The sequence below is a fragment of the Phasianus colchicus genome, chromosome 9, assembly GCF_987193195.1.
Source record: "Phasianus colchicus chromosome 9, bPhaCol1.hap1.1, whole genome shotgun sequence".
NCBI classification, from domain to species: Eukaryota; Metazoa; Chordata; class Aves; order Galliformes; family Phasianidae; genus Phasianus; species Phasianus colchicus.
In genome coordinates, this window is record NC_143444.1 from 5,756,706 (window position 1) to 5,780,347 (window position 23,642).

A 23,642-nucleotide genomic window follows, 5' to 3' on the forward strand; every position below is an offset into this window, starting at 1 on the left:
CGGTTGCTCACTGCAAACCTCTTGTTGCCTGTGTGTGCTGGTAGGGATAGCACATCTCTTCCTAAGCAAAAACAGATCCTGATCCGGGCCAAAAAATGCATTAAACTTGAAACTGTCCCATCTGCTCCCCAGGGCTTAGGTAGGGGAGCCCGAATGCTGCAGCTGGGCTCACATAAGCTCTTCCACATCAGCGTTGAAAGGCTTCTGCTCCAGCAGGGATTGGTTTTTCTCTGAGGCGGAAAAATAAGATTTTCATTTATGCATATTTTCAGCCAGGCTGCAGACCTTCCCCATTTGTTTGGAAAGGACTGCTTGCTTGTTTTTCCTCTTTGATCCCACTGCAGGGTAAGGCAATGCGTGGCCCTGCTCTGGTCTGAATTTTACCCACTGGCAGCTGAGGTGGTGGGAGCTGACAGCAGGTGGTTGTCTGCTGGTGGCACAGCAGAATGTCAATGTGGCTGCTTGCTCAGCAGCTGTTCCCAAATGAGATAACAGCGCTGTGCCTCTGGGAGCAGCCCAGGAATTTAAAGCTGCAGCTTGTGTTATTTCCTGAGTGTTTTCAGGCATTTGTGTCCTTAGAAGGTACTTAGGAAAACTGGAGGAAAAGGCTGTTTTCCTGCGCTCGTGCTTTGATCTGCTAATTATGGAAGTCAAACGTGTAACTCTGCCAAATGCAAACACTGATTTTTAAATTTTTTTTTGCTTGTTTGTTGGTTCAAAGCCATGTATTATTCCCCAGGAGACTTCAACCAAACAAATCAGAGCTCCCACAGTCGGACTGATGGCCAGAAGGAGCCTCATGGCAGGGCCCTGGGACAACATCAGCTTGGGAGCTTGGGTTTTAGGGAACCAGAAGGTGCAGCAAGAAGTTCCTCTTGTTGCCCTGAGAGTCAAAGAGGAACGTGAAATGCAAAGTTCTGCTGATATTACTGATGCAGCAGCAGGGCTCTTCTCCCTCCCTTAATTATCGGCACTTAGTTTATGGAGGGATGCTGGGATGTTATGCCACTTCTGCATCAAAAATAAACAAACGGCGTCCAGTTGAGATTAAAAACTCTTTGGAGGGGAGCCACTGGATTATTATTTTTTTTTTTTTAACTGTTTGGTGCAGAGCTGAGCAGCACAAGTGTGGGGTGCTGACCTCAGCTGCACTGACTCTGGCTGTAGCTGTGAGCTGTTTCCCTGATGAATGCTGAAGTGTGGTCCTTGGCTGCCTCCTTCCCCTGCCTGCCTGCAGGGAAGTGACTTTTGGGGGGGAGATCTGTCTCCCAGCCACGGTGCTGTGCAGGAAGATAAATAAATGCTGGAGCAGAAACAGCTCCTGGAGGGGCACGCTCAGGGCTTGGGCTGGCGTGGTGAGCTAGCAGTGTCCCAGGAGCCTGGTGTGAGATCCCAGGGCTCAAGGTTTTGCTGCACGTACCCTACGTGGGAGATTCAGCACTGAGATGTGTATTAATGCTATGAACTCCCCTTGAGGATTAGTGCAGAATGTGCATTTGCTTTCAAAAATGCTTCTTAAATGATTCGTTCTGTTCCTGTAGCCTGACGCTGCAATGTGCAAAGACAATGACAGAAATGCTGTGAAGGGAAGCGAAAGGCACCAGCAGTTCTGTGCACAGGTCAGTGCACTCAAATAGCTGCTGCCCCACAGCCCCTCTGTGCTGGGGGATGGAGGGCCAGGGAATGGCACTGCTGGGGCCAAGGCTTGTGTTGTCTCCCCAGACACAAACAGAAGCCTTGCTGGGTCTCGTTTCTGCAGGTGATGTAGGTGATGAGAGGCCCTTGCTGATAGCAGCAGTGTGTTTGGTGTTAAAGTGGTATTGGCTCGCTGGTTATAGCAGGGAAGGTCAGGTTGGGGAGGAGGCAGGTGCCATTTGGGGTTGATGCCTTTTGCTCTGTCCCATGTTGGAGTTTGGTCTCTTGTACGATTGTGAGTAGCTCTGGAGATTAAGTTTATGATGGAAGAATGGAGTTTTAAGGTTGTAGCAAGCCTTACTGAATTTAGTTTTGGAAAGGAGTGTGTGGTCAGCAGGAGCACAATCCTTGTGTTCTCTGTTATGGTACAGTTTATCCATTACTTCTAGTAATGGCTGGGGGATGTGAAAGTTCTGGCACTCAGGTCTCTGCTGGATTCTGCTGCTTCTGCAGAGTTAAGAGGTTTCTTGCATGGGTGGATGGAGGTGCATTCTGTTTGGGCATAGTCGAGGGACATTTGTACCATGGCTGGATTGGCTTGGAGGTTAGCCTTCGGGTTTTGAAATCAATCTTAGTGACTGTCAAATAAATCTCATGGCCCAAAGCAGTTTCTGGATGCAATGTGTGCTACATGGCTTCTTCAGTAGGAGGTTGCATGTCATCATAGATGAATGGCTTCAGGATTCTGGAGGAGCCTCCTCAGACTCTTCTAAATAGGTTAGTGGAGAGTAGAAACTGCTTTCGGGTCTTCTGCCTCTTCAAGCAGCTTGCTGATGGAGCCATTGGTTACGCTTATTTTTCAGAACAATCTGAAATGAGTACTGTGTATGTGAGTGGAATATGAAAATGTCACTGCTTTAAAATGTTTTCTCTTAATTTATTACGAGCGCAAATCAGGATTTAAGTATAAATTACCATTTTAAGCCACAGACTGGGCTCATGTTACACATTTAATGACTCTTAGCATACGCGCTCTCTTCTTTCCCTCCCCCCATCCTTATTTCTCACACAAACAAGTCAGTTGTTGCTTCCACAAAGTCTTGTCAATGAGTTGTTATTTCAGACTGGTGAGCTCATAGCTGTCTGCTGGCAGAACTCTGCTCTGACTTCTTCCCACAAACTAAGGCTGCTGCCAGGATTTTTTGCCTCATACCTGAGCCTTGAAGGAAGCTCTCACAGGGTGAGAATCAGTCTGCTATCAGAGGGGTTGCAGTACAAGCATCACAACCTGTCTTTTTGGACCAGCTTATCTTCATATACAATCATAAAATCGGTAAAGTTGGAAAAGATCTCTAGATCCCCAAGCCCACCCCACCGTGCCCACTGACACCACGTCCTTCATGCTTCATCTCTATGGTTTGGGAGCACCTCCAGGGATGGTGACCCCACCGCCTCCTGGGCAGCCCGTTCCAATGTATTGCCTCTTGTTCAGAGAAGAAATTTCCCCAATATCCTGTGTATATGGATACAGGTGTACTACAGAGGAGGCTTGCTGGGGGAAAATGTGGTTCGAGTCTCTTTTTCCTTCTCCTGTGGAGTGGAACTCAAAGAGAAAAGGAGTTCAGTGTTGCAGCTGAACTCCTGCCTGACTGCCCAGCTCCTGGTGCTGCTGCAGGGTGCGTGGCCAAGCTGCTTACTGTGCTTATGGGGCAGCCTGCTGATAAAGAAAAACATCTGTTCATGACAGCTTTTGGGCACGTAGCTGTGAGACCACGGTGTGTAGACCTAAACTGCAGCTTTTTCTGCTCTGGGAGACATATTTCTTCCAGATCTACTGAACCAAGAAAGATTTATTTCCTCTAGGCCTCCTGAACTGACAGCACAGATGGAGCTGCAGAGCACTGTGAGCTCTGGCATGGAAGTTAGGAACGTATTTGGGAGAAACCAAGTAGGGAGCCAAAACACTGAGATTTCAGCTTGTTAGATCTTATATCAGGTTACATGGTCTGAATAAGTCAGTGGAATGCTTTAGCACAAATGTTCCTGATGCAGTGGTCTGCGAGGTCTCTGCTCTCTGCCTTGGGTAACAGCTGGACCCTGAGAAACAAGGGCTGCGACTGAGAACATCCTCAGCAGGCGTGAGAGCTCACCCTGTTATCTGCTCTTTGCTCCTGCCAGGCAGCGGCGGAGCGAGGAGCTGGCAGATGTTTAGGAGGGACCAGAACGATGTTTCCTCTGAGACAGACTTTGTTGCTCAGTTTTTCCATGAAGAAAATCAGCGATTGCTTTTGTATCACCGGTTTCAGAAATCCCCCTGGTGGCCACTTGCTTGTACGAGCCATCACCAACTGGTGTGCAGAGGATATGGCACATCACATCCTATCGATTTCAAATGCAGCGCATAAGCCACCAGGCTTATGTGAAAGGCTTCAGCTAAAGATCCTAAGCCAGTTTCAGATGAAAGTCAGGAGTGGGGGGAAAAAAGAAAAACAACCAAGCGTAAAACTGTCTTGAGTGGCAATGTTGAAATAGTGACAGTAAGTGATTTTTTGCCCATGGCATATCGTAGGTTGAACAGCTATTGGATATCCTGGAACCATCCTCCCACCCAGGTGGAAGGATGCTGCTGGATGAGGATCATGCCACGAGCAAGGGCAGCACTGTTCCTGTTGGAACAGCTGGGTCTGATGCCTGGGGAGTCCCATGCTAACAGCATGAAGCTCTGGCTCAGCCATTGTCTTTGCAGTTTGTTCACTGGTAGTGCTGTGAGTCTGTCCCCCAGGAGGTGGCACAGATGGAAACCGCGCTCTGCAAAATAAATGCGTGCACTATGGAACTTCCAGTTGTCCAGTAGATTTAATCTCAGCAATCTCTTGCTTGCTATTAAGTGCTCATTTCCTTTCTTTATTTACATCTCTGTGATGAAGGGGAAAAGTTATTCTCAAACCGCTTCTGTGGTCAGGATTAAGGATTAATGAGTTGAAAGAAATGAGGCACGCGTGCTTTTCTCCATGTGCATTTACCATGTTTGCTTGGCTCTCTGTGAAGTTCCCTGGAAGCATGCAGGGGACAGACCCACAGTGAGAGTGGTGGAGCTCCATGTGGTGTCGTGGCACCGAGGGGCACAGTGGTGATGGGTTGATGGTTGGACTAGGTGACCTTAGTGATCTTTTCCAGCCTTAATGTTTCTGTGCTAGTGATCCCACGGTTTGTTGAAATGCCACTTAACAATCCCATTTCTTTAGCTGGCAATGGGAAAGGCACAGCTTTTTTGGCATTACTCTGCATCTCTTTTAATATGCGAGATTAGGGAAATGCTGAGAACTTGGTTTGTGTCTTTTTCCATTCTTTATTAAGCCAGCCATCAGCGTACCACTGCTTTTCCATCAGTTTGAGAGTGGTCATTCTTTCCCCAGATAAAATATGTTCTGACTCAGAAACCCATAGCATGGTATGTGTGTTTGCAAAGCAGTAGCCACGTGTCATGCATGTGTGCCTGGGCCTCCTTCATAGGGGAGGCCCCGTGGATTCCTGCACGTGTGAGCAAAATAAGAGCTGACAAATGAAAGAGATTTGGGCTCAGAGGTTTTAGCTGCCCCAGAGTACTTGGAATTTTAAAGTGCTTTGCTTACACGTAGCTGTTATGTGATGAAGTCGTTGGTTATATTGCATTAATTCAGAGGAACTGCTCTTAGACCTCATCCACTTGTTTCTTAAGTGTGTGCAGGTATGTTTGATCCTGGAGATGTGTTTTTTTCTGAAGTACGAGTACTTCACTGCTTTGAGAAGTAAACCCAGAACTGCAGCTCTTTTCTGTGATGAAGGCACCCGAGCAGAAAGGGAAGCTTTGCCTTTGAGCTTCTGAAAGCTTCCTGAAAGCTACGTGGAAGAAAAGTTGCTCTAGAGATTGCCATGGCTGCAGATCTACCAAAGTGTGACAAATACTCTGTGAACGTGTTAAGTAAACAGCCCTGCAGCAGCGGAACGTTTGTAGTTTATTTCGGCGTGTATCTCGGAAGGGAGGGTAGGCATGGTTTATCATTCCCAGCCTGACACCCACTCCTCTTCTGTGACCTGTGAAAATCCATTAATCTCTTTGCTTTTGTTTCCCTCTCTGCAAAACAGAGCCATAGAGTCGCTGAGTGCGGTGCACGGAGGCCTTTGCTGTGGGTTTTGGGGCCTCCGTGATGTTGGGTTTCCTGGTGTTCAAGTTTCTCTGAGAGACAGATTTTAGAGCTTTCCCACTGAGGTGGTTGGGTGTCCCCATCCTAGAGGTGCACCAGGAAACCCAACATCATGGAGGCCCCAAAATCCACAGCAAAGGCCTCCGTGATGTTGGGTTTCCTGGTGCACCTCCAAGATGGGGACACCCAACCACCTCAGTGGGAAAGCTCTAAAATCTGTCTCTCAGAGAAATTTGAACTGATAGATTCTCCATGTTTACAACAGGTAGGTAGGTTGCTTGGCTGGTTTCCATATTCGAAGCCTCTCAGTACAGGAGGTGTCACCTTCCCAGCTGTTTCTTCACCTGAAATGTGGCGGATGAAGTTACAGGTGGCATCCAGCAAAACTCTTTCACATGCCAAGGCTGAATATTTTTTTTCCAGCTTGGCTGTAGTAGTTGTTTTTGAATCTCTTCCTTAATTACATATACAAAGTTGTTAGCCATTTGCCAGCAAATATGACATAATCCATTTATTTTGAAGCCCTGCACTGTTCCCCGCAGTTCAGTGCAGCTCAGTTTCCCAGTGTAACTGGCTACTTAAGAAAGGTTAGGCCAAAATTACCAAGTTTCAAGTTCCACGCTGGCTTCAGCAAACTGTCAGCCCAAAATAACTTAGTCATGACTGCAAGCTTAATGTTGATGAGTCCAAAAGTTGGCAAAGCCTGTGCCAAGTGAGAAGGTAATGAAACCCACCATGTTTTTGTTTGCTCAGAGTCTGCAGTGTGATGTCACCAGATGCTGTGTATGGTCAGCATTATCTTGTGTGTTCACAGGGAGAGATGGTGCTTGGCTCTGCCTGTTTGTGGTGTTATAGGAACAAAGTGCCCTGGCTGACTGACTGTAGGGGCTCTGGGTGGTGGTGGGGACCAGGTTGTGAACAGGAGGCTCTGCTCTCCGTACAAGAGATGAGCACAGGGGGAGAATCAGATCCTGAGCATCAGACGTAGCTCAACAGGGCAGTGAAGACGTGGCAGAGGTCTGAGCCCTCTGGAGTCAGTGGAGTGCCTGGAAGCAGGGACTGGATAAAGCCTCTGCAGCAGAGAGGAAAGCTGTGCAGCCATTCTCCCATGTAGTGATGGGAACCAATGAGTCGGAGCTGTGTTGGATGTTTGATTTAATTTTAGTTTCCTTGCACTACCTTTTACTGTATGCTCCTTTGCAATGTACCAGAGGCTGTAGAGGCAGCACACATGCCTCACAGTGAAGGCAGATTGCCCTGGCCTGAACCCCTCAGCTGCTCTCATTTCCTCCCCATCTGGCAGGCAGCTGCCAGGAGCAGTGTGTGCTCCATGGCCATCCTCTAAGCTGTGCTTTCAGCCTCCTCCAGCAGCAGAGCTGATGCACGCACCTTGGATACCTTTGGAAGAAGCAGCTGAGAAATTGGTTTCTGATTTTATTTCTCTGCACTGAGTCTGGGGTTTTGTATTCCCTGAACTTGCCTTGTTTGCCTGTAGGCAGCCAGCAGGGAAGTGTTTACCGTGTGCCCTTGCCAGCATTAATCTGGGTGCTTGGCACTAAGAATAGGCTTGTGATGGTGTAGTGTCAGAAGTTCGGAGTTTCTAGAGGCACAGATTGCTATTGCTGCCTGCTTAGGTACCAGGGATTGCGTTACAAAGATGCAGATGTGGGCAGTGAGTGTGATGGGTGTATTGATGTTGGCACTTCCAGGGTAAGCAAAAGGGAAATGGTGTTCTGTGGGCTGAATGCAAACCCAACACACTTTTCCTGTGAGAACGTGGGCCCCTGCATAGCAAACCTGGACTTACACTAGATGTGCTTTTCTTTTGACTTACCTTTCACAAACACATAGGAAATAATTTCCAGGTGTCTACTGATCACAGTATGAAAACTGCTGCTCTGTTCCTTTGAAAACATCCTGCTGACATTGGCTGTTCCTGTTTTTTAAGTCTAATGCCTGGTAAAATGCACTCATGTATGTCAGCCTGATCTGCTCTGAGCGTCAGGGAAGGTTTTCCCTTCCTGCCTGGGCTTAAGTTTGTCTTTTTATTCTATATTATCCACTCCTAGTGGGAGCATCGCAGATCACTGGGGTGGAAAGCAATCCATGTGCAGAAGCAATGGGAGAAAACTGATCTTAATGTAAGCGCTGGGAATGCTTGTGCAAGGCAAGCTCTGTGATGAGATCCAAACCTTTAAACTTGGCAGTTGGTGTGAGCCACACGGCAGAGGGAGCAAGGCTGCTGTCACCTTGCAGGGCAGGCTGTGCCATCCATGGGGCACACGTGTCATGGCTTTGTCCAGCTCCGCACAGCTGTTGCTTGCAGAAACTCTCCTAGGAGATGAGACAGGCTTCAGGGCAGCTTTTCCATTCAGCTGTGCAGGTTTAGTACACAGTGCCACTCCAAAAGTCTAAAGAGGTGATATTTTGCAGGCTGCTGCGCAGCAAGCGTGTATGTGAGTCCTTAAAGTCCTCCAGACTTGCTGAACTGGAAGGTGTCTCAGCATTTGTGCTACGTTTCCCAGGAAGGATGCTTTCCCGTTGAGGTTTCTTTGTCACGTCTCTCTGCACCTGAGTATGTAGGCAGGCAACAACTTGTTGGAGGTGAGCTCTGCAGGGCTGGGTGCAGTATTCTCACAGTGCTACTCAGCCTGCAGCGACAGCCAGGGATTTCCTGGGTCCCCTGGAGAGGCAGGGTCTGGCTGGTGCTCCAGCTGCTGAGCTGGCTTCACATGCTGTGCTGGGGAGGCAGTTGGTGTTGCCTCATCTCCATAGGGATTTTGTTGAAAGACCAATAGCTGCTCAGCTGCAGAGCAGGCTTGGTTTGTTGAAACCAAGCTAGAAAATGACCGGATGGCAAGAGACAGTGCATCACTCCAGGAGCATCAGGTGCTCTCATCGTGACATTTGCCTGATGGCTCTTCCCTTTATTCTTGCTGGGATGTGCAACTGACTGTGTGGTAGGAAGCCTGCAGGGTGCTGAGGGTGCACTGCACAGCTCCCCTTTGCCTCCAGCAGCTGGGTTGCATTGTTCTTATATCTGTGCTTTCAACAGGAGAAAGTCTGAGTTGAACATGAAAGCAGGCCTGCTTCATTTGGATGCGTGGAAGTAACTTACTTTCATTACTTGTGCTCTGCACTGGGAGGAAAGTTGTACAACTTTGAAAACATAAATGAGAAATGTAAACTATGGAATGACTTCCTTGAGGTGGCAGAAGGCCAGTGAGCTGTAAGCTGAAGCTCACTGAAGGTGAAAGAAATCTCCTGTGCATTTCAGCAGCGCTTGCATCACATGTACATAGAGGTTAGATGTTCCAGTGAGTCTCCCACTGATACAAAAATATGCCTTTGATTGCTCAACTCCGAGCATCTCTCACCCTTCTATACATTTTTTTCTACCTTTTTCTAGAGGTAAAATCTTTCAGAATGGTTAAGTTTCCATTTCTGCTTTGCTTGTAGGAAAAGCCAGTTATAGAGCTGTAGAGTCATTAAGGTTGGAGAAGACCTCTCAGATCAAATCCAACCCTTGCCCACCCCCACCATGCCAGCTATCCATGTCCCTCAGTGCCACGTCTCTGTGGTTCTTGAACAGCTCCAGGGACAGTGATCCACGAAGCTCCAGTGCAGCCCATTCCAATGCCTCACTGCTGCTTCTGGAAAGAATTTTTTCCTGATATCCAAAGTGAACCTTCTCCAGCTCAACTTGATGCCATCACCTCTCATCCTATCGCTGTTACCCAGGAGCAGAGGATGACCCCACCTCACCACAGCCTCCTTTCAGGCAGTTGCAGAGCAATGAGCTCCTCTTCTCCATGCTGCCCCATCCCATTCCCTCAGCTGCTCCCCATCACGCTGTGCTCCAGACCCCGCACAGCTCCGTGCCATTCTCTGGACATGATCCAGGGCCTCAGTATCTTCTGTGCAATGAGGGGCCCAGAAGTGAACACAGCACTGATGTACAGCCCCACCAGAGCTGAGGCATGGGGATGATTGCTCCCTGCTCCTGTTAGCCTTTTCTCTCACGGTACCTCTGTGCCTTTTCTTAAGATCTCTTAACCAAAGTACATTTTAAATTTGAGTTTCATCTCGGAGAACACTCTTACTACACTCACATCCTTTTGTGATCTCGTTCTGGTTTGAGACACAAATCGCTGCGCTCCTATTTACCGTGGCCTCAAAAAAATTGGCTGAAAACCTTTGAGAACAAAGTCCCTATTGCTGCATTTGGGCAAAGTTTTCACATGGAGGGCTCAGTCATTATGTCCCATAACGTCCTGCCATTTCCAGTTCACAGAGCAGACTCTCGGCTGGCGAAGACTGAATTTGCCTCTGCTCCAGGATTAACTTTGTGCATTTCTTATTGCTGCTCTAATTCCTCCTAATTAGAAGCCTGAAATAGAATATTCAGTTTGTTTCCTGTTTTCTTGCAGTGTTCGATGCGGGCTAACAAGAACAAATAACTCAAACGTTTTTTTATTTGCAGCTACATAAAACAAAGCACTGTGTGGGCTCACTTGGGTCTGCCTGTCCCTCCTGCTCTGGGCATTGGGGTCCCTGAGCTGAGGTCAGGGCAGCCTGCAGGAGGCTGGCACAGAAGTGGAGAGCTTACTGTGTATCCCTGTTTTGGGGACCCTTGGCAATGTGCTATGGGCCTGTACTCATTGAAAAATCAGTGGAACCATGCATCTTTAGATCCTGGCTTTCAAAATCTATCAGATTTTTGTTAGCAGTACCAAGAATATTTCTAAACATCAGCATTCCTTCCCAGTGGCTTGCATGCTGTAATTAACTTTGAACTGCATTAGCTGCTGTTTCAATTTAGTATGGGTAGGAACAAGCTACCCCTTCAGAAATTGGGGTACTGTTGCAACTGATTCCTTGTTTGAGCCCTCCCATAGGCCAGCCACAGCCCTAATCCCATGCTTAGGAAACTCCCTGGGCTTTCTTTATGGAAGTTTGGAAGTATGGAAGTTCCTTTCAAGCCAAGTCTGCTTGGAAATACTTGCGAGGCCAGGTGTGATGTGTTGTTGTATGTTTGAAAGCTCTGTCTGCACTGGGATGATGATGGAAAGAACTCGAGCAAGACAAAGAGGGGCCTTGGGATGAAAGGGGCAGAACCTGCTTTGCTCTCCAAATTTCACTTGAGTGAGAATTTCCCTACTACAGAGGCTGGGGAGGCATGAATTTTTGGCTGTGTGGTGAAGCTATGAGCTGCCCTGCTCTGATGGCTTTTCTGGGCAGATGTTGATTCCTCTGTGCCTTCTGGAGGCTTCTGTGTGTGCCTGCTGGGCTGAAGCACGAATCTGGCACGGCTCTATGCTAATAGCAGCAGCTTGATGGCTTGAGGCATTGCTGCTGCATCCTACAGCCATCATTAGTGTGCTGGGAAGCTGTGCTTCTGAGTCTCCAGGAACTTCATCTCTTCTTTCTGCATATTCCAGTGTCCCCCCTCCCTGGTGTTGCATTACTCTGGGTTGGAAGCCAGGAACGTCTGGGAGATTTCTTGGTTTAGCACACAAAGAGCAGAAAGCCTGGTGTGTTTTTATGTGTACATTTATATACATCTGTGAGTCATTCCCCTTACTTAGGTTTGGAAGGTCGCTGGATGTTGTTCGATTGCTGCTGCTGCCAGCAAAATCTGCTATCCAGGAGTGGCTGAAAGGCAAGGGGAATGAGTTAGAGAGGAGACATTTGTTGCATTCCTGTACTGTGAGGTCCTCCTCTTGTACAGCTGCCCAGGCCAGGAGCTGTGCTGCTCCTGTGCCTCCATGCTGCTGCTGGGGCTCCCACCACCCCCACTGGGAGCTGGCAGCCCAGGGACCCAGCTGATGTGGGAAAAACCACCAGACCTGCTAACAAAGCAACAGCAACAAAATCCCACACTGAAAAAAAAACAAGGTATTCCCAAAAGCCTGTCCTGAATTAAGGAAAACCCCGGGATATACGGTGGGTTGCTGCAAAGCCAAAAAGGTCTGACTCAGTTCGACTCCGAGCAGCGTGATTAAATACTTCAACAGTTCTCTGAATGTGAGCCTGAACGCTGGGACCTCACTAATGAGGTGTTGTGAGTGTAGTTGTGCAGAGTGGTGGCAAGAAGAGCTGACATCTGTTCAACGTCTGAGCTGCACTGTGTGAGCTGGCTTGGTGGGTCTCACTGTGTATTGCTGCCTGGTCCCATAGGTGCTTGTGGGACTGGAGGGGTTCTTCACAGGTCAGTGGCTGCAGGGCACAGCTGATGGTCCAGAGTGCAGAAATGAAGCCTGCAAGGCGACAGAGCATTTCTCTGCCCTCTAGGATCCGTGCCTTCTCTTCCCATCTTTCAGCTGCACTGTTCCCTATGCGGGGTAATTCATCTCTGGCTCACAGTGGAAATTGCCAGTTTGGTGGTTTTGGTGTTTTGGAATTGGTTCTCTTAAGTCTGGCAGTGTTCAAACAAAAAGGCAGGGAGAGGTGACTCTCCTGTTACTTTATTTACCGCTTGTTTTGGGAAATCCGAGTTCAAGTTTGTATTTGACTCATATTAGGGCTCTGCTGCGGATCTTATTTTTTTCAGTTATTTTTGACAGGGCTGAACTCGTGGCCAGAATAAACACAGCCATCAGTCAGTGGGCTGCTGGGCACTGGGGGCTGTGTGCTCAGCCTGCCTTGAGCTGCAGGGTTGGCTGGGGGCAGTGGTGGGCTCTGGCTGCAAACCCTAATAACTCAAGGGGACTGAAAATCTTACAAAACTGGAAGTCCCTTGCTGTCTTCCTTAGCTATGCATTCTTTAGCTGAGCTTAGGGTGTTAAATCTTGGTGTTCCACTCTTCATGCATGCACAGTGCTCCAGTTGGAACAGTGCAGCAAGTTGTTAGCAGTGTAAGGGGCTGGGCAAAGTGACACGGCCATCTCATGCTCTGGGGTTTGAACTCCTAGTTGTTTCCCCATGGTGTCAGGGGCAGAAGCTGTCAGAACCATGCAGAGTCCAGCTTTGAGGGCAGATGGCTCTCTCAAAGGAGAGGTTCTGGGCCCAACTGGAGGGTTTGGGCACCTCTGCTAATACAGCTGATGGAAGGCAGCGTGCACAAGGCGTGCAATGCTCTGCACCTAACAGGGTGCTCTGCTGCCATTTGCTTTGCTGCATAACCTCTCTCTGAGTGCTATATGGCTGTTCTCTCCTTTGGAAGATAGCCAGTGCTCGATTTTTGTTTCTATTCCAGCTGTTAGGAGGGATCTAATAGGCTTTCCATTGGCTTTGGGCTATTCTCTGGATGAGTCCCTGGGATGGAGGGCATGTTGCCAACTAGAGCAACAGACATCCTTTTTGCTGTGTGTCATTCTCATTGCATCCCTGACTGTCAGCATCCTGAGCACTGTCACCCATCGTGCTTCCCAGCCAGGTGCCTCAGGTTGGCTCCCACTGGAGCGGATGGAGTGGCACCAGCTGCCTCCAGCAACCCAGGTCATTCTGCTGTATTACAGTACACTGCAGTGAGGAAAGAACCCCACACCCTCACATCCTGCAGCCCTCAGAGCGTGGTCAAGAAGGAAAAGGATCCCTCTTTACAGCTCCAGCGTTTGCAGCCCAGCAGCTCTGCACTCTGCAGACCTTGATCATGAAGTACTTGCTGCTGTTTGCTAACGGAGGCGGTTGGAAATGTTAAATTCAGTAGGAAAATTACTGCAGGTCTTTGGCCTTGGGGTTTCCCACAAGTGGTGCTGCAGTGTGACCTGGACTGCTGAGCAGCCAGAGGCACACAGCATTGGGGTTTATCCTGTAGTACTTTTCCTATAGCAATGATGAAGGGTAAAAAATAGTAATAATTAAATTAAACCTCTTCTAACCTGGTGCCTGAGGTATAAATAACCTGTAAATAGCTGGGGAGGGCAGGCTGAGCTGTGAAGAAATGAAAAAGGGATTTTTTTCTTCTTCTTTTTTTGGGGGATGAAAAGAGGAGAACCATCAGGGCACACATTAACTGCCTTTTGCAAACACAGAGTGTGGAGATGTCAGGTTAAAAATACAAGTGCTCCACAAAATGCGGTCTGCCTTGTGCTGCTGCTCACATGTTACTTAATTAAAGCAGTGGGAGCTCAACATTTTTGCTTAATTTTCCACTATTCATGGTGCTTGAGTTTTTTGGGAGGGGGTTACTTTGCTCTGTATGGACAATGAGGACTTGTGTCTGTGCTAAGAGTGCTGCTAAAAGCCAAAGTAAATAGTGGAGTGGTTGTAGTGGTGCCCACGTAACCCCCTATGTGAACGTTCTTACTCAAACTTTTTTTTTTTTTAATTTAACTTCTATTTATTGGAAATGGATTTAGATCAGAGTGAAAAAAGCTACTGGGGTTGGAGTGTTCATCTGGAGGTCTGTTCTACTTTTATTACCCTTTTCTTGTTCCGCAAAGCGTGGCAGGAGATGAATTTTTCTTTGTACATTCCACCAGTCTTTCCTGGTTAAGTCACACAGGCTTTAGGTTGTAAAATCGGCAGGAGACAGATCCAAATATCAAACAGTGCAGCCAGCAGGAGCCGGAGGTGCTCATCCCTCTGTGCTCAGCACTGGTGGGGCTGCACATCAAGTGCTGGATTCAGTTGTAAGGCCCCTCACTGCAAGAAAGACATTTGAGGCTGGAACGTGTCCAGAGAAAGGCACTGGAGCACAAGTCTGAATGTTGAATATTAGGAAAAGTTTCTTCTCCAAAAGAGCAGTGAGGCACTGGCACAGGATGCCCAGGGAGGTGCTGGGGTCACCAGCCCTGAGGTGCTGGAGAGCCATGGTGATGTGGGCAGCAGCACGGTGGGATGGGTTATTTAGGGTTGGACTTGGTGATCATAGATGTCTTTTCCAACCTTAACGTTGCTATGATTTTGTGTGCTGTAGTGCAGAAGTCATCGACGTATCCTATACCTCCTTAGAGAAATTTAGTTTTTAAATCTACAGCAATTAATAGTTGCAGGCAGGTATGTTGGCCTTGAATTTAGTTGTCTGCAAGAAATCTCTTGAAATTCATCATGGAAAAACCCCTTTGCAGTGATGCAGGCTGGGGTCTGTGAACTACATTGGTAGCAAAGGCCAGCTGCAGCCTGGGCATGCTGAGCAGAAGCTCAAGCAGGAGGATGGGGAAGGGTTTCTTCATTTGCTAGGCCACGTCTGCAATCCCATGTCTGGCTTTTAGCCCGTTTTCACACAGGGAAGATGTGGTCGAGTCGTGGCAGGCAGCCATGAGGATGCTGAGGAGTGTCTCAACTCTTCCTGACTGTTTTCACCCACTGAAAGGAAAGCCAGTTTTCCAGAACTGGGGAGGTGTGCAGAGTGGACAACAGACCATTGGTAGTGGTGGTTGCTGCAGCAGAGATGGCTTAGTGTCTTCCAAATGGATTCAGAACGTCCAATGTGTCTGTCCATCCAATGAGAGCACTGAAGCTTTAACAGTACTCAGCCACTTCAGGACCTGTGGATCGTGTGTTACACCAGAGGTGCTTATAGCAGAATATCCTCTTGAGCCTCTTATGTCTTGAGAAGCTGTTGTTGCCAATGGGAAATTGGGAAGTTCTGCTCATATCTTTATTTGCCTGTTTTCCTCAGAGTCATTTAAAATAATAATTTTTAAAAAGAAGTATTTGCCTGTGTTTTTTCCATCCACTGGTGTTGCAAGCACCACAGTTGCTATTTCTTCTGGGGAAGCAAGTGGGCTGCAGTGGTGCAGGTATTACAGTAGAAGTGCTAATTTCTCTTGATGTGAAATGTGAATTGTCCCCAAACTAATAGTGACAATTGTTGTACTGTTGGTTTCTTTGTACATGAGTTTTTTGTTTGTTTTTTTTTTTAGGCTTAAAGTTGGAAAAACAATGATTTGCCAAACTACTAGTCATAGGGCATGGTTCATCCAGGGCGTGACAAACTGTGTTGCCTTTGAGCACTTTGGGCTCAGAAATGCTGCTGGGTGGATAGCCTTGGAGGCAGCAGTCTTTTGTTTGTGCCAGAGCTTTGGCTCACTGGTGTCTTCCCAAGGCTCTACTGGGCTGTGAATTTGCCTTCCACATAACACCACTGTTAGAGCAGTAAAATGGCATTTTCCTTCTAGCAGTTTCCTTGTGGACAGATGGAGAGATGCCTCCAGGTTCTCATCCCCACGTCCCACTTCTGGCTGGAGGCCGTCAGCTCTTAAAATCATGGAAGGTTGGAAAAGACCTCTGAGATCATCTAGTCCAACCATCCGCCTGCCACCAATATGTGCCCACTGACCATGTCCATAAGTACCACGTCTGCACGTTTCTTGTATACTTCAGGGATGGTCTTGTGGATTTGTTGGGAGAGCCTGCTCAGTGGGACCAGCTTAGCAGGGCAGGATGGGCCATTGTCTCTGCTGGGTTTGCATGATGCCTGATAGTGGTGTGGTCCTGCTGTGTGGCAGGAGCCTCTTGCTGTGGCTTCAGGGATGGCCACGAACAAAAAGCCATTTTCACAAAAAGGCATTTTCACGGTTCTCTGTGGTATTTGAGGAATGTTGGAGCTGTTGCTCAGTGCAGCTGGGGCGTAGGAGGGAAGTGGAACAAGACCAATGAAATGCGCATGGTTGAGGGAGGTCTGAGCGAGTGTGCTGAATGGGGTTTGGGTGGGTGACCTGAAAAGTGTTTGCAATTCACAGAGCAGTCTGATTTCATCTGTTCCGCTCAGCAGCAAGCGGCAGCTTTTGTCTTGCTCAACATCCATGCCATGTAGGTTTGCCGTGGGGTCTGATGAGGAGCTTGGTCAAAAGTGAATCCCAGCATCGTGGCTGACACCAACCTTGCTCTACCATGCAGAGCAAGAGCAGGAAACCAACATCCATTTGCTTGATGCTTTCCTTATTTTTTGTTTTAATAAACAGGAATTGGCATTCAACAAATGAGCTTCCTGTCCCTGAGTGATTGTGTTCTTCTGATGATTCTTTTTGTTAAATTTAACCCAATGTTTGTACTCCCAAAGGAGCAGGAAGGGGCTGCCAGTTCTCAGTGGAGCTTCCAGAGCTGTGGCGGAGCAGGATGTGCCCTTCTGTGGGGCAGTGCTTTGCCCTCTGGCCAGGAGCAGTGAGCAGCCCTTCAGCTTAAGGGAATGTGCTGTGGGATCAATCACAGCTGTGTGAGCAGCTGGACTGAGGTCCCACTCCCAGGGCTCTGTGCTGGAAAGAAGCAGCTGGGAAGAGAGAGCATCAGCTTGGTCACATGCAACCCAAAGGCTGTCACAAGGCTCTGAGCATACAAGTTGAAGGAGACCTTTAAAAGGCATCCAGTCCAGCTCCCCTGCACTGAACAGGGATGCCCACAGCTCAGTCAGATTGCCTCTAAGAAATAATTCTGCCTAGAGCAACCCATGTACCAGCTGGGATACACGAAGGAACTGGAGCCCAACCTTCCTGGCACCATCCTGGTGCCTAAATCTTGTATGAACCAGGCTCTCTGTGCTCTTATTTTCCAGGGTGGCCACTGACCACAACGCTGATAACACCACTGCAATCCTTAAGGAGTGGCTGAAGAATGTGCAGAACCTCTACCATGACGTGGAGTGGAGGCCGATGGAAGACCCGCAGTGAGTACTGCAGCAGGGGCTGGCTCTTGGAAGCATAGCCTGCGTTCCCTAGGTGCTTTCCTGCTCTCCAACCAACCAGGAGATGCATTCAGTCAACGTGCATGTGGTTTTTCTTTGTGGGGTCTGCCCCATTGGAACTGTTTTGGTGGAGCATGGAAGATGTGCGAGAGAACAGAGAAATCGCAGCCTTTTCCCATTGCTTCCACCAAAGCTCTGTCCCTGCTGTCAGCAAGTTCCCAGCTAGAAAATGGCATCGCCTTGCACAGGGATCTGTCCCACAATTTCCTTCAATCCCTGTTACAAAGGTTTTTGCTTTTGGACCTGATGCTCTGGATCTGATGGGACCCTTGTATTGTGCTTGTGGCTCCTTGGTTGTCAAGAGGTGTTGTGTGCCAGCATGAAATTTGGAGCCATTTTCTCTCAGAAGCACCCTTCCACTCTTTTTTCCTCTCCCAAGGTGACTCTGATGCTGTTTTCTTTGCAAAGAAGGCAGCAAAAGGCCTGTGCTTTTTTTTGACTGCTTTCTTTGCTAGGTCCTACCCAGAAGAAATGGGACCGAAGCATTGGCCGAGCTCCCGTTTCACCCACGTGATGAAGCTGAGGCAGGCTGCCCTGCGTGCTGCACGGGAGAAGTGGTCAGACTACGTTCTGGTAAGGAAAACCTTGCACTTCTCTGTGACCTCAGGCTACAGCCATTCAGGCCATCCCTCTGGGCTAAGGGAGCAGAGGAGCGGAGCAGCTGTGCAGAGATGGGTGCTGGTGGTGGTGGGTGGTGGTCTTGAAGGCTCTGAACAAGGTGAAGGTGTGGGGCCTGTTTAAGAACTCTTCCTGCTCCTCTTCACAGAGTGCTCTGCCCTGAATTGTCAGCATTGTTGGCTCCCCATGCCCTGTGCTGGAGTAATTCAGCTCCGTGTCCTTCCCCATCTCCTGTCTCTGTCACAGGGGCACCCCTGGGCTTCCCTACAGCAGTCGTGTCCTGCAGTGTCAGACCCACCAGCTCGGTGCTTTTTGCCTCACACTTCTGGTTGCCATGTTCCTTGGCAAGCATCAGAGGAAGCATATGGTCTCATCTAATAACAAACTGATTTTCTTCTTCCTTCTCTAGTTTCTCGACGCGGATAATTTGCTGACCAACCCAGAAACTCTGAACCTGCTGATAGCAGAAAACAAGACCTTGGTGGCACCGATGCTGGAGTCTCGCTTTCTGTATTCCAACTTCTGGTGTGGCATCACCCCCCAGGCAGGTGGTTGGGTGAATGGGGCACGGTGACTGCAAGCTGGGGCTTTCTTACTTGAAAACACCACATCTGAAGGGAGCTGTGCTGGATCTGAGGGATGCTGTTCCAATGCAAAAGCCTGGGGAAGCCATACAATTCCACTAGCTACATTTTTAAGAAATGTATATACCAACATACAGTCACACCAGTGTTTATTTGAGGTTGTTCCACCTGTTTGCATAATGGCCTTACTACTGACAGTACCTTGTTTTGGATTAGCTGTTCTGTGTACTGACACTGCTCCAGGAGGAACCTGCTTTTCTTTCTACAGCTCCCCATTGCATGCAGATTATTTTTCTCATGTGTGAGCAAGATTTATGCAGTGGCGTCACAGAGGAGTCCCTGTGTGTGTGCTCAGGTGTATGTGTAAAAGACAGAAGTGCTAAGGCCAGGAATTAGAGTTTGGTGTTACCTTCTCATATACAACAGGAAGAATAGGATTTTGATGTGAGAATCATTAATACAGAGGAGCAAATCTATTGCCACAGTTTGGGCATCTCTACCCTATCTGAAAACTTGGTTCTCTGGAGGTGGGTTGGATATTAGGAGAAGATTCTTTTCAGGAAAAGTGGTTGGCCATTGGCACAGACTGCCCAGGGAATGATGGGGTCACCGTCCCTGGGGGTATTCCAGAGCTGTGGAGGTGCCACAGGTCTGATTGATAGCAGGGGTGGTAGTGAGGAGTGACATAAGAGAATGGCAAACATGAATGATACCTCCCCACAATGTTTTTCCATCTTCTAAAAATCACAGCTTGAGCTATTTGGGTATAAAAGCAGTGGGAAAGGATCCTAAACTTCCCAAAATCTTGGGAGTTTCATGTAGAGATAAGATGTTTGTGAGTGGTGTTAGTTATTCCGTGGGTTTTTTGGTGTTGTTTTAAGTTGGAAATAGTTACTTCACGGTGAAGGCATTTTCCTGTAGGTTTTTAAGGTTGACTGCTGAGACAGCCAGGTTTTCCACTGATATAAATCAGCATTTCTGCACGGACTGAAGTGGATCGCTGCCTGCGTGCACCAGCCTCAGCCCTGGCCCTGGGAGTCCCTCTGCAGTAAGAAGTTTCCATTGACACCAGCATTAGCTGCAAAAGGAAGAAGGGAGGGAAAAAACCCAGCAGCAAATGCGCCTTTCAGAATGTGGGGAGGAAAAAGCTGCTCTTGGAGCTGCTGCTGCTGCTGCATGTGGCTGTGCTCGCAGTCTTCATGCTGCTCTCAGCCTTTCTCTCCCTGGGGCTGATGATGGGGGCTGAGCTCAGGAGATGGGTGTGAAACCTACTTGCCCTGGGATGGAGAAGCAGGAGGCGACTTGCCCTCCAGCCAGGGACATGGCTTGTTTAAGTCACCTTCAGAAATAAGGTGTAGGTGCTGTTGTGGCAGACATGGAGTCTTCATGGCTGCTGAGCGTGAGCAGTGCTCCCAGGATCAGTCCTGAATGTCTGAAGAGCTTTGGAGAGAGCCAAGGGAACACCATCCCGAGTTTGAAGTGTTCTTGGTTTTGCAGTGGGAAGGTTTGAGTTTCCAATAGCTGGTAAAGCAGAGAGAAGGTTGAGCTTTAACTTGTGGGATGGGAATCGTTTCTAAACGCTTGCCAATTAGGGAATGCTTCAAAATCTGTGAACTGGGCACTGATCCATTTCTGCTGGAGGGGGCAAAGGGTGAGAGCTTTTGCTGGGGAGCATCTTTGCAACAGATCTCTTGTAACAAGCAGCCTTGCTTGTTGTGTTTGCAGGGCTATTACAAAAGGACCCTGGATTACCCCTTGATCCGGGAATGGAAGAGGACGGGCTGTTTTGCTGTCCCCATGATCCATTCCACATTCCTCATTGACCTGAGGAAGGAGGCCTCCACCAAGCTGATGTTCTACCCACCCCACCAGGACTACACCTGGAGCTTTGATGATATCATGGTCTTTGCCTTCTCCAGTCGCCAAGCAGGTACATCTGGAGCCTTTGGGGAGGATTCACTAGCAGAGCTCTGCTTGGAGTTCAGAGGCCAAAAAGCCATATGTTGACTCCAGTGGTCAGTTTGTACCCCACTCCCTTCCTCCACTGAGGGATCTGCCAGGGAGAATGGGAGCTCTTACAGGGACGGGGGCTTTGTGGCAGCCACCCTTCATTTGTGTCACAGCACGGCAGCAGGGACCAATGTTGTGAGAGTGGAAGGCGTCCTACATTCTGTAGCTGGGGTGTCTACAGTCATCACTTCAGGAGCTCCCTGAGCAAAGGACAGGGCAGGAGGCTGCTGGCACAGCATTTATCTCTGAAAGAGGAGGATTTCAGCTCCACCTGAAATGCAGGGATGTGGGGGATGTTCCTGAACACGGCTGTGTGTTCTGTCACTGCTCTACAAAGGCTGCCAGTAACCCCAGCATCTACAGCTTTTCCATGACTTGTCACACCAATAGGTTTTTACTGTAAAAACAGATCTAATTGAGTGAAGTCCCCCTCCCCATTTTGAGGTAGCTTTGCTTTTTTAATGTAGCCTTTATCCCAGAAGGAACAAAAATATTGGTGTGAATATACGCAGATTAACCAAGTTTAAGCCAGTGGAAGATGAGAGCAGAGATCGGAGAGCCAGATAAGCTTAGCTGATTAGATCAGTGCCAAACCAATTAATGTCAGCAGGTAGGAATTTTTTATTCTGCCATTCACCTTAACTACAGTCGACAACTGGGTGTGCTTTGGCAAGCATTGCAGCCAGCAATGTGCTTACAGAACTTCAAGAGGTGGGAATGTGGGGGTCATTAGTGCTGGCAGTTCTAGGATACCAGGGATTAGGGGGACTTGCACCTGAAAGCATCTGCACTCCAGGTCTGGAGTGCTTGTCTGTCTGCTTTTGCTTTCTTTAGAGGGAGAGAAGCGGTTGTACTTGTTTTATTAAGTAGGAGAAGAAAGGGAGATAAGGCAGAAAATGCAGATGACTCCAGTTTTGCATTTTCTTTTAAAATCTGCTTGGCCAGTCGTGGTGATTCCAGCAGTGGTTAGTTAATAAAAGGGCCTTACCAGAGCTCAATGAAAACAACAAGTATTCTCCCTTCCTTGGATGTTTGTGAGCAGGTTTGCCTGATCAAAGGTTGGAAAGGACCTCTCTGATTCCTAAGACCAACCCCAGCACACCCCCACTGTGCCCAGTGACCACATCCCTCAGTGCCACATCTCCATGGGTCTGGAACCCCCCAGGGACAGTTGACCCCACGGCTCCCTGAGCAGCTGTGCCAGTGCCTGGACTTTGCATTTCCAAGATGGTTATCAGACTTTTTTTTTTGCTGGCACAGGTGAAAATGTCTTATCTTTATTTCCCAGCCAAAGCAAACAGAAGTAGGAAGATGTCTGGTTGTAAAGCCTCTGCTGAATCCTTTGCAGAGGCAGTGGCAGGGCCTGTAGCTGCACTGATAATCTGGGCTTTGCAGCTCCATCCTGTGTGACCGCAGGCAGGATCTCATGTCACCCAGAGGAACAACAAGGCATCCAGCAGGACGACTTCTTTCCACCTGACCTTCACCCCTTGCAGCTTGCATCAGGCACTGCTCTTGCTAAAGGTCCATCCTGCCCTCTTCTGTTGGATCACTTTGAATGCAAAGGCTTAAAAAAGGCCCCTTTCTCTCATCTCATTCTCTCCTAGAGAAACCTTGAGTGTGGTTAAAAACACCTGCTGCTAGGGAGTGAGTAGAGATTGGTTTCATAGGAGAGGCCAGATTCTGCCAGCCAACAAAACAGAAAATGAGACAGTGATGTTTGTAGGATCATAGCATGTACTGATTGAAATGGAAGGCTGCAGGGATCGCTGAGCTGCACGCAGCACCAGCCAACCCCAGCCCCTGTGGATGAGAGCAGTGCCCACAGAGCTGTGCCAACCTCCCTGGGGTTGTGGCTGCGTATCAACAGAGCAGTGAAATCTGCCCATAAAACACCCGGCTCTCATTTCTCCTCTTCTGCAATCCTCAGGAATTCAGATGTTCATCTGCAACCGTGAGCACTACGGTTTCCTTCCCATGCCCCTGAAGTCGCACCAGACGCTGCAAGAAGAGACAGAGAACTTTGTGCACACACTGATTGAGGCTATGAGTAAGTGGCTGTGCCCTGCTGTGCTGGAGCCCCCACTGAACGTTTGCAGACCTCTTCAGTTATATCAATCAAGCTTGTACATCCAGGTGATGGCTGGGATCTCTCCTCTCTTTCAGTCGATCGTCCTCCCGTTGAGCCTTCTCAGTACGTCTCTGTTCCTCCCAAGCACCCTGACAAGATGGGATTTGATGAAGTAAGGAACCTATTTTGCTGTCATTGCTTTCCCATCCATTACGTACTCCTCGTAGCTGAGCTTCCAGATGTTTTCCTTGGAGTATAATATGTTTTTACATCATTAGTTCTTTCCCAGTCACTCCCTTTGGGACTCAAACTTTATGCATGGAGAAAGCAGCAGCCCTGATTGGGGAGAAGCTGTGCTGGGTGGCCACACAGCCAGTCAGGTCTGTGAGCACTTGGTGCTCTGTTCACAAGTGCTGATCCCTGTGTTTTGTGACAAAAAAAAAAAAAAACAACTGTCTTTTGGGAAACTTCTACATCTGTTTACACGGCTCACGTAGAAAAGCTTGGCTGTGTGTCTGTGTTTGCAGCACAGCTGGTGTAGGTTTTTTCCACATTGCCCTTTGTGGCTGTGCTGTATTTATCCAGTTTATTATTTTTGCGTTTGTACTGAGCTGGAATTCCATCTGCTTCTTACTGGGATGAGGTTTTGCTCCACGACATACAAAGCTGCACTTGTATGTGTCTGCCTGGGGCTGAAAAATATCCCCCCCCCTCTGCTGTTTACCTACAAGTGAGGGCTTCAGGCCTCCACCAAGGAGTCTGTGTCCTCCAGGTTTGGGCTGAGCCCTGCCCAGGCATCTCTGCTCCAGGTCTTGGCTATCTGCTCTGGCAAGGGGAGCAGTGGAATTTCAGTGCCTGAAGTAATTACAAAAATCCTCTCTTTACGGTGTCCTTGTGCTTGGCTGGTGGCC

At 48.5% G+C, this 23,642-nt stretch overlaps 1 protein-coding gene across 1 annotated transcript in view; it reads left to right on the forward strand.

The window, feature by feature from the left end:
* The window catches only part of COLGALT2 (collagen beta(1-O)galactosyltransferase 2), a 32,411-nt gene that overhangs the window by 5,358 nt on the left and 3,411 nt on the right, over positions 1–23,642 (forward strand). Inside the window, exons 2-7 of the mRNA XM_031595519.2 lie at positions 17,260–17,370; positions 17,904–18,021; positions 18,476–18,610; positions 20,376–20,580; positions 22,591–22,710; positions 22,827–22,903. Of these exons, the coding sequence (XP_031451379.2) occupies positions 17,260–17,370; positions 17,904–18,021; positions 18,476–18,610; positions 20,376–20,580; positions 22,591–22,710; positions 22,827–22,903 (766 nt within the window). The remainder of the gene's footprint in view (positions 1–17,259; positions 17,371–17,903; positions 18,022–18,475; positions 18,611–20,375; positions 20,581–22,590; positions 22,711–22,826; positions 22,904–23,642) is intronic.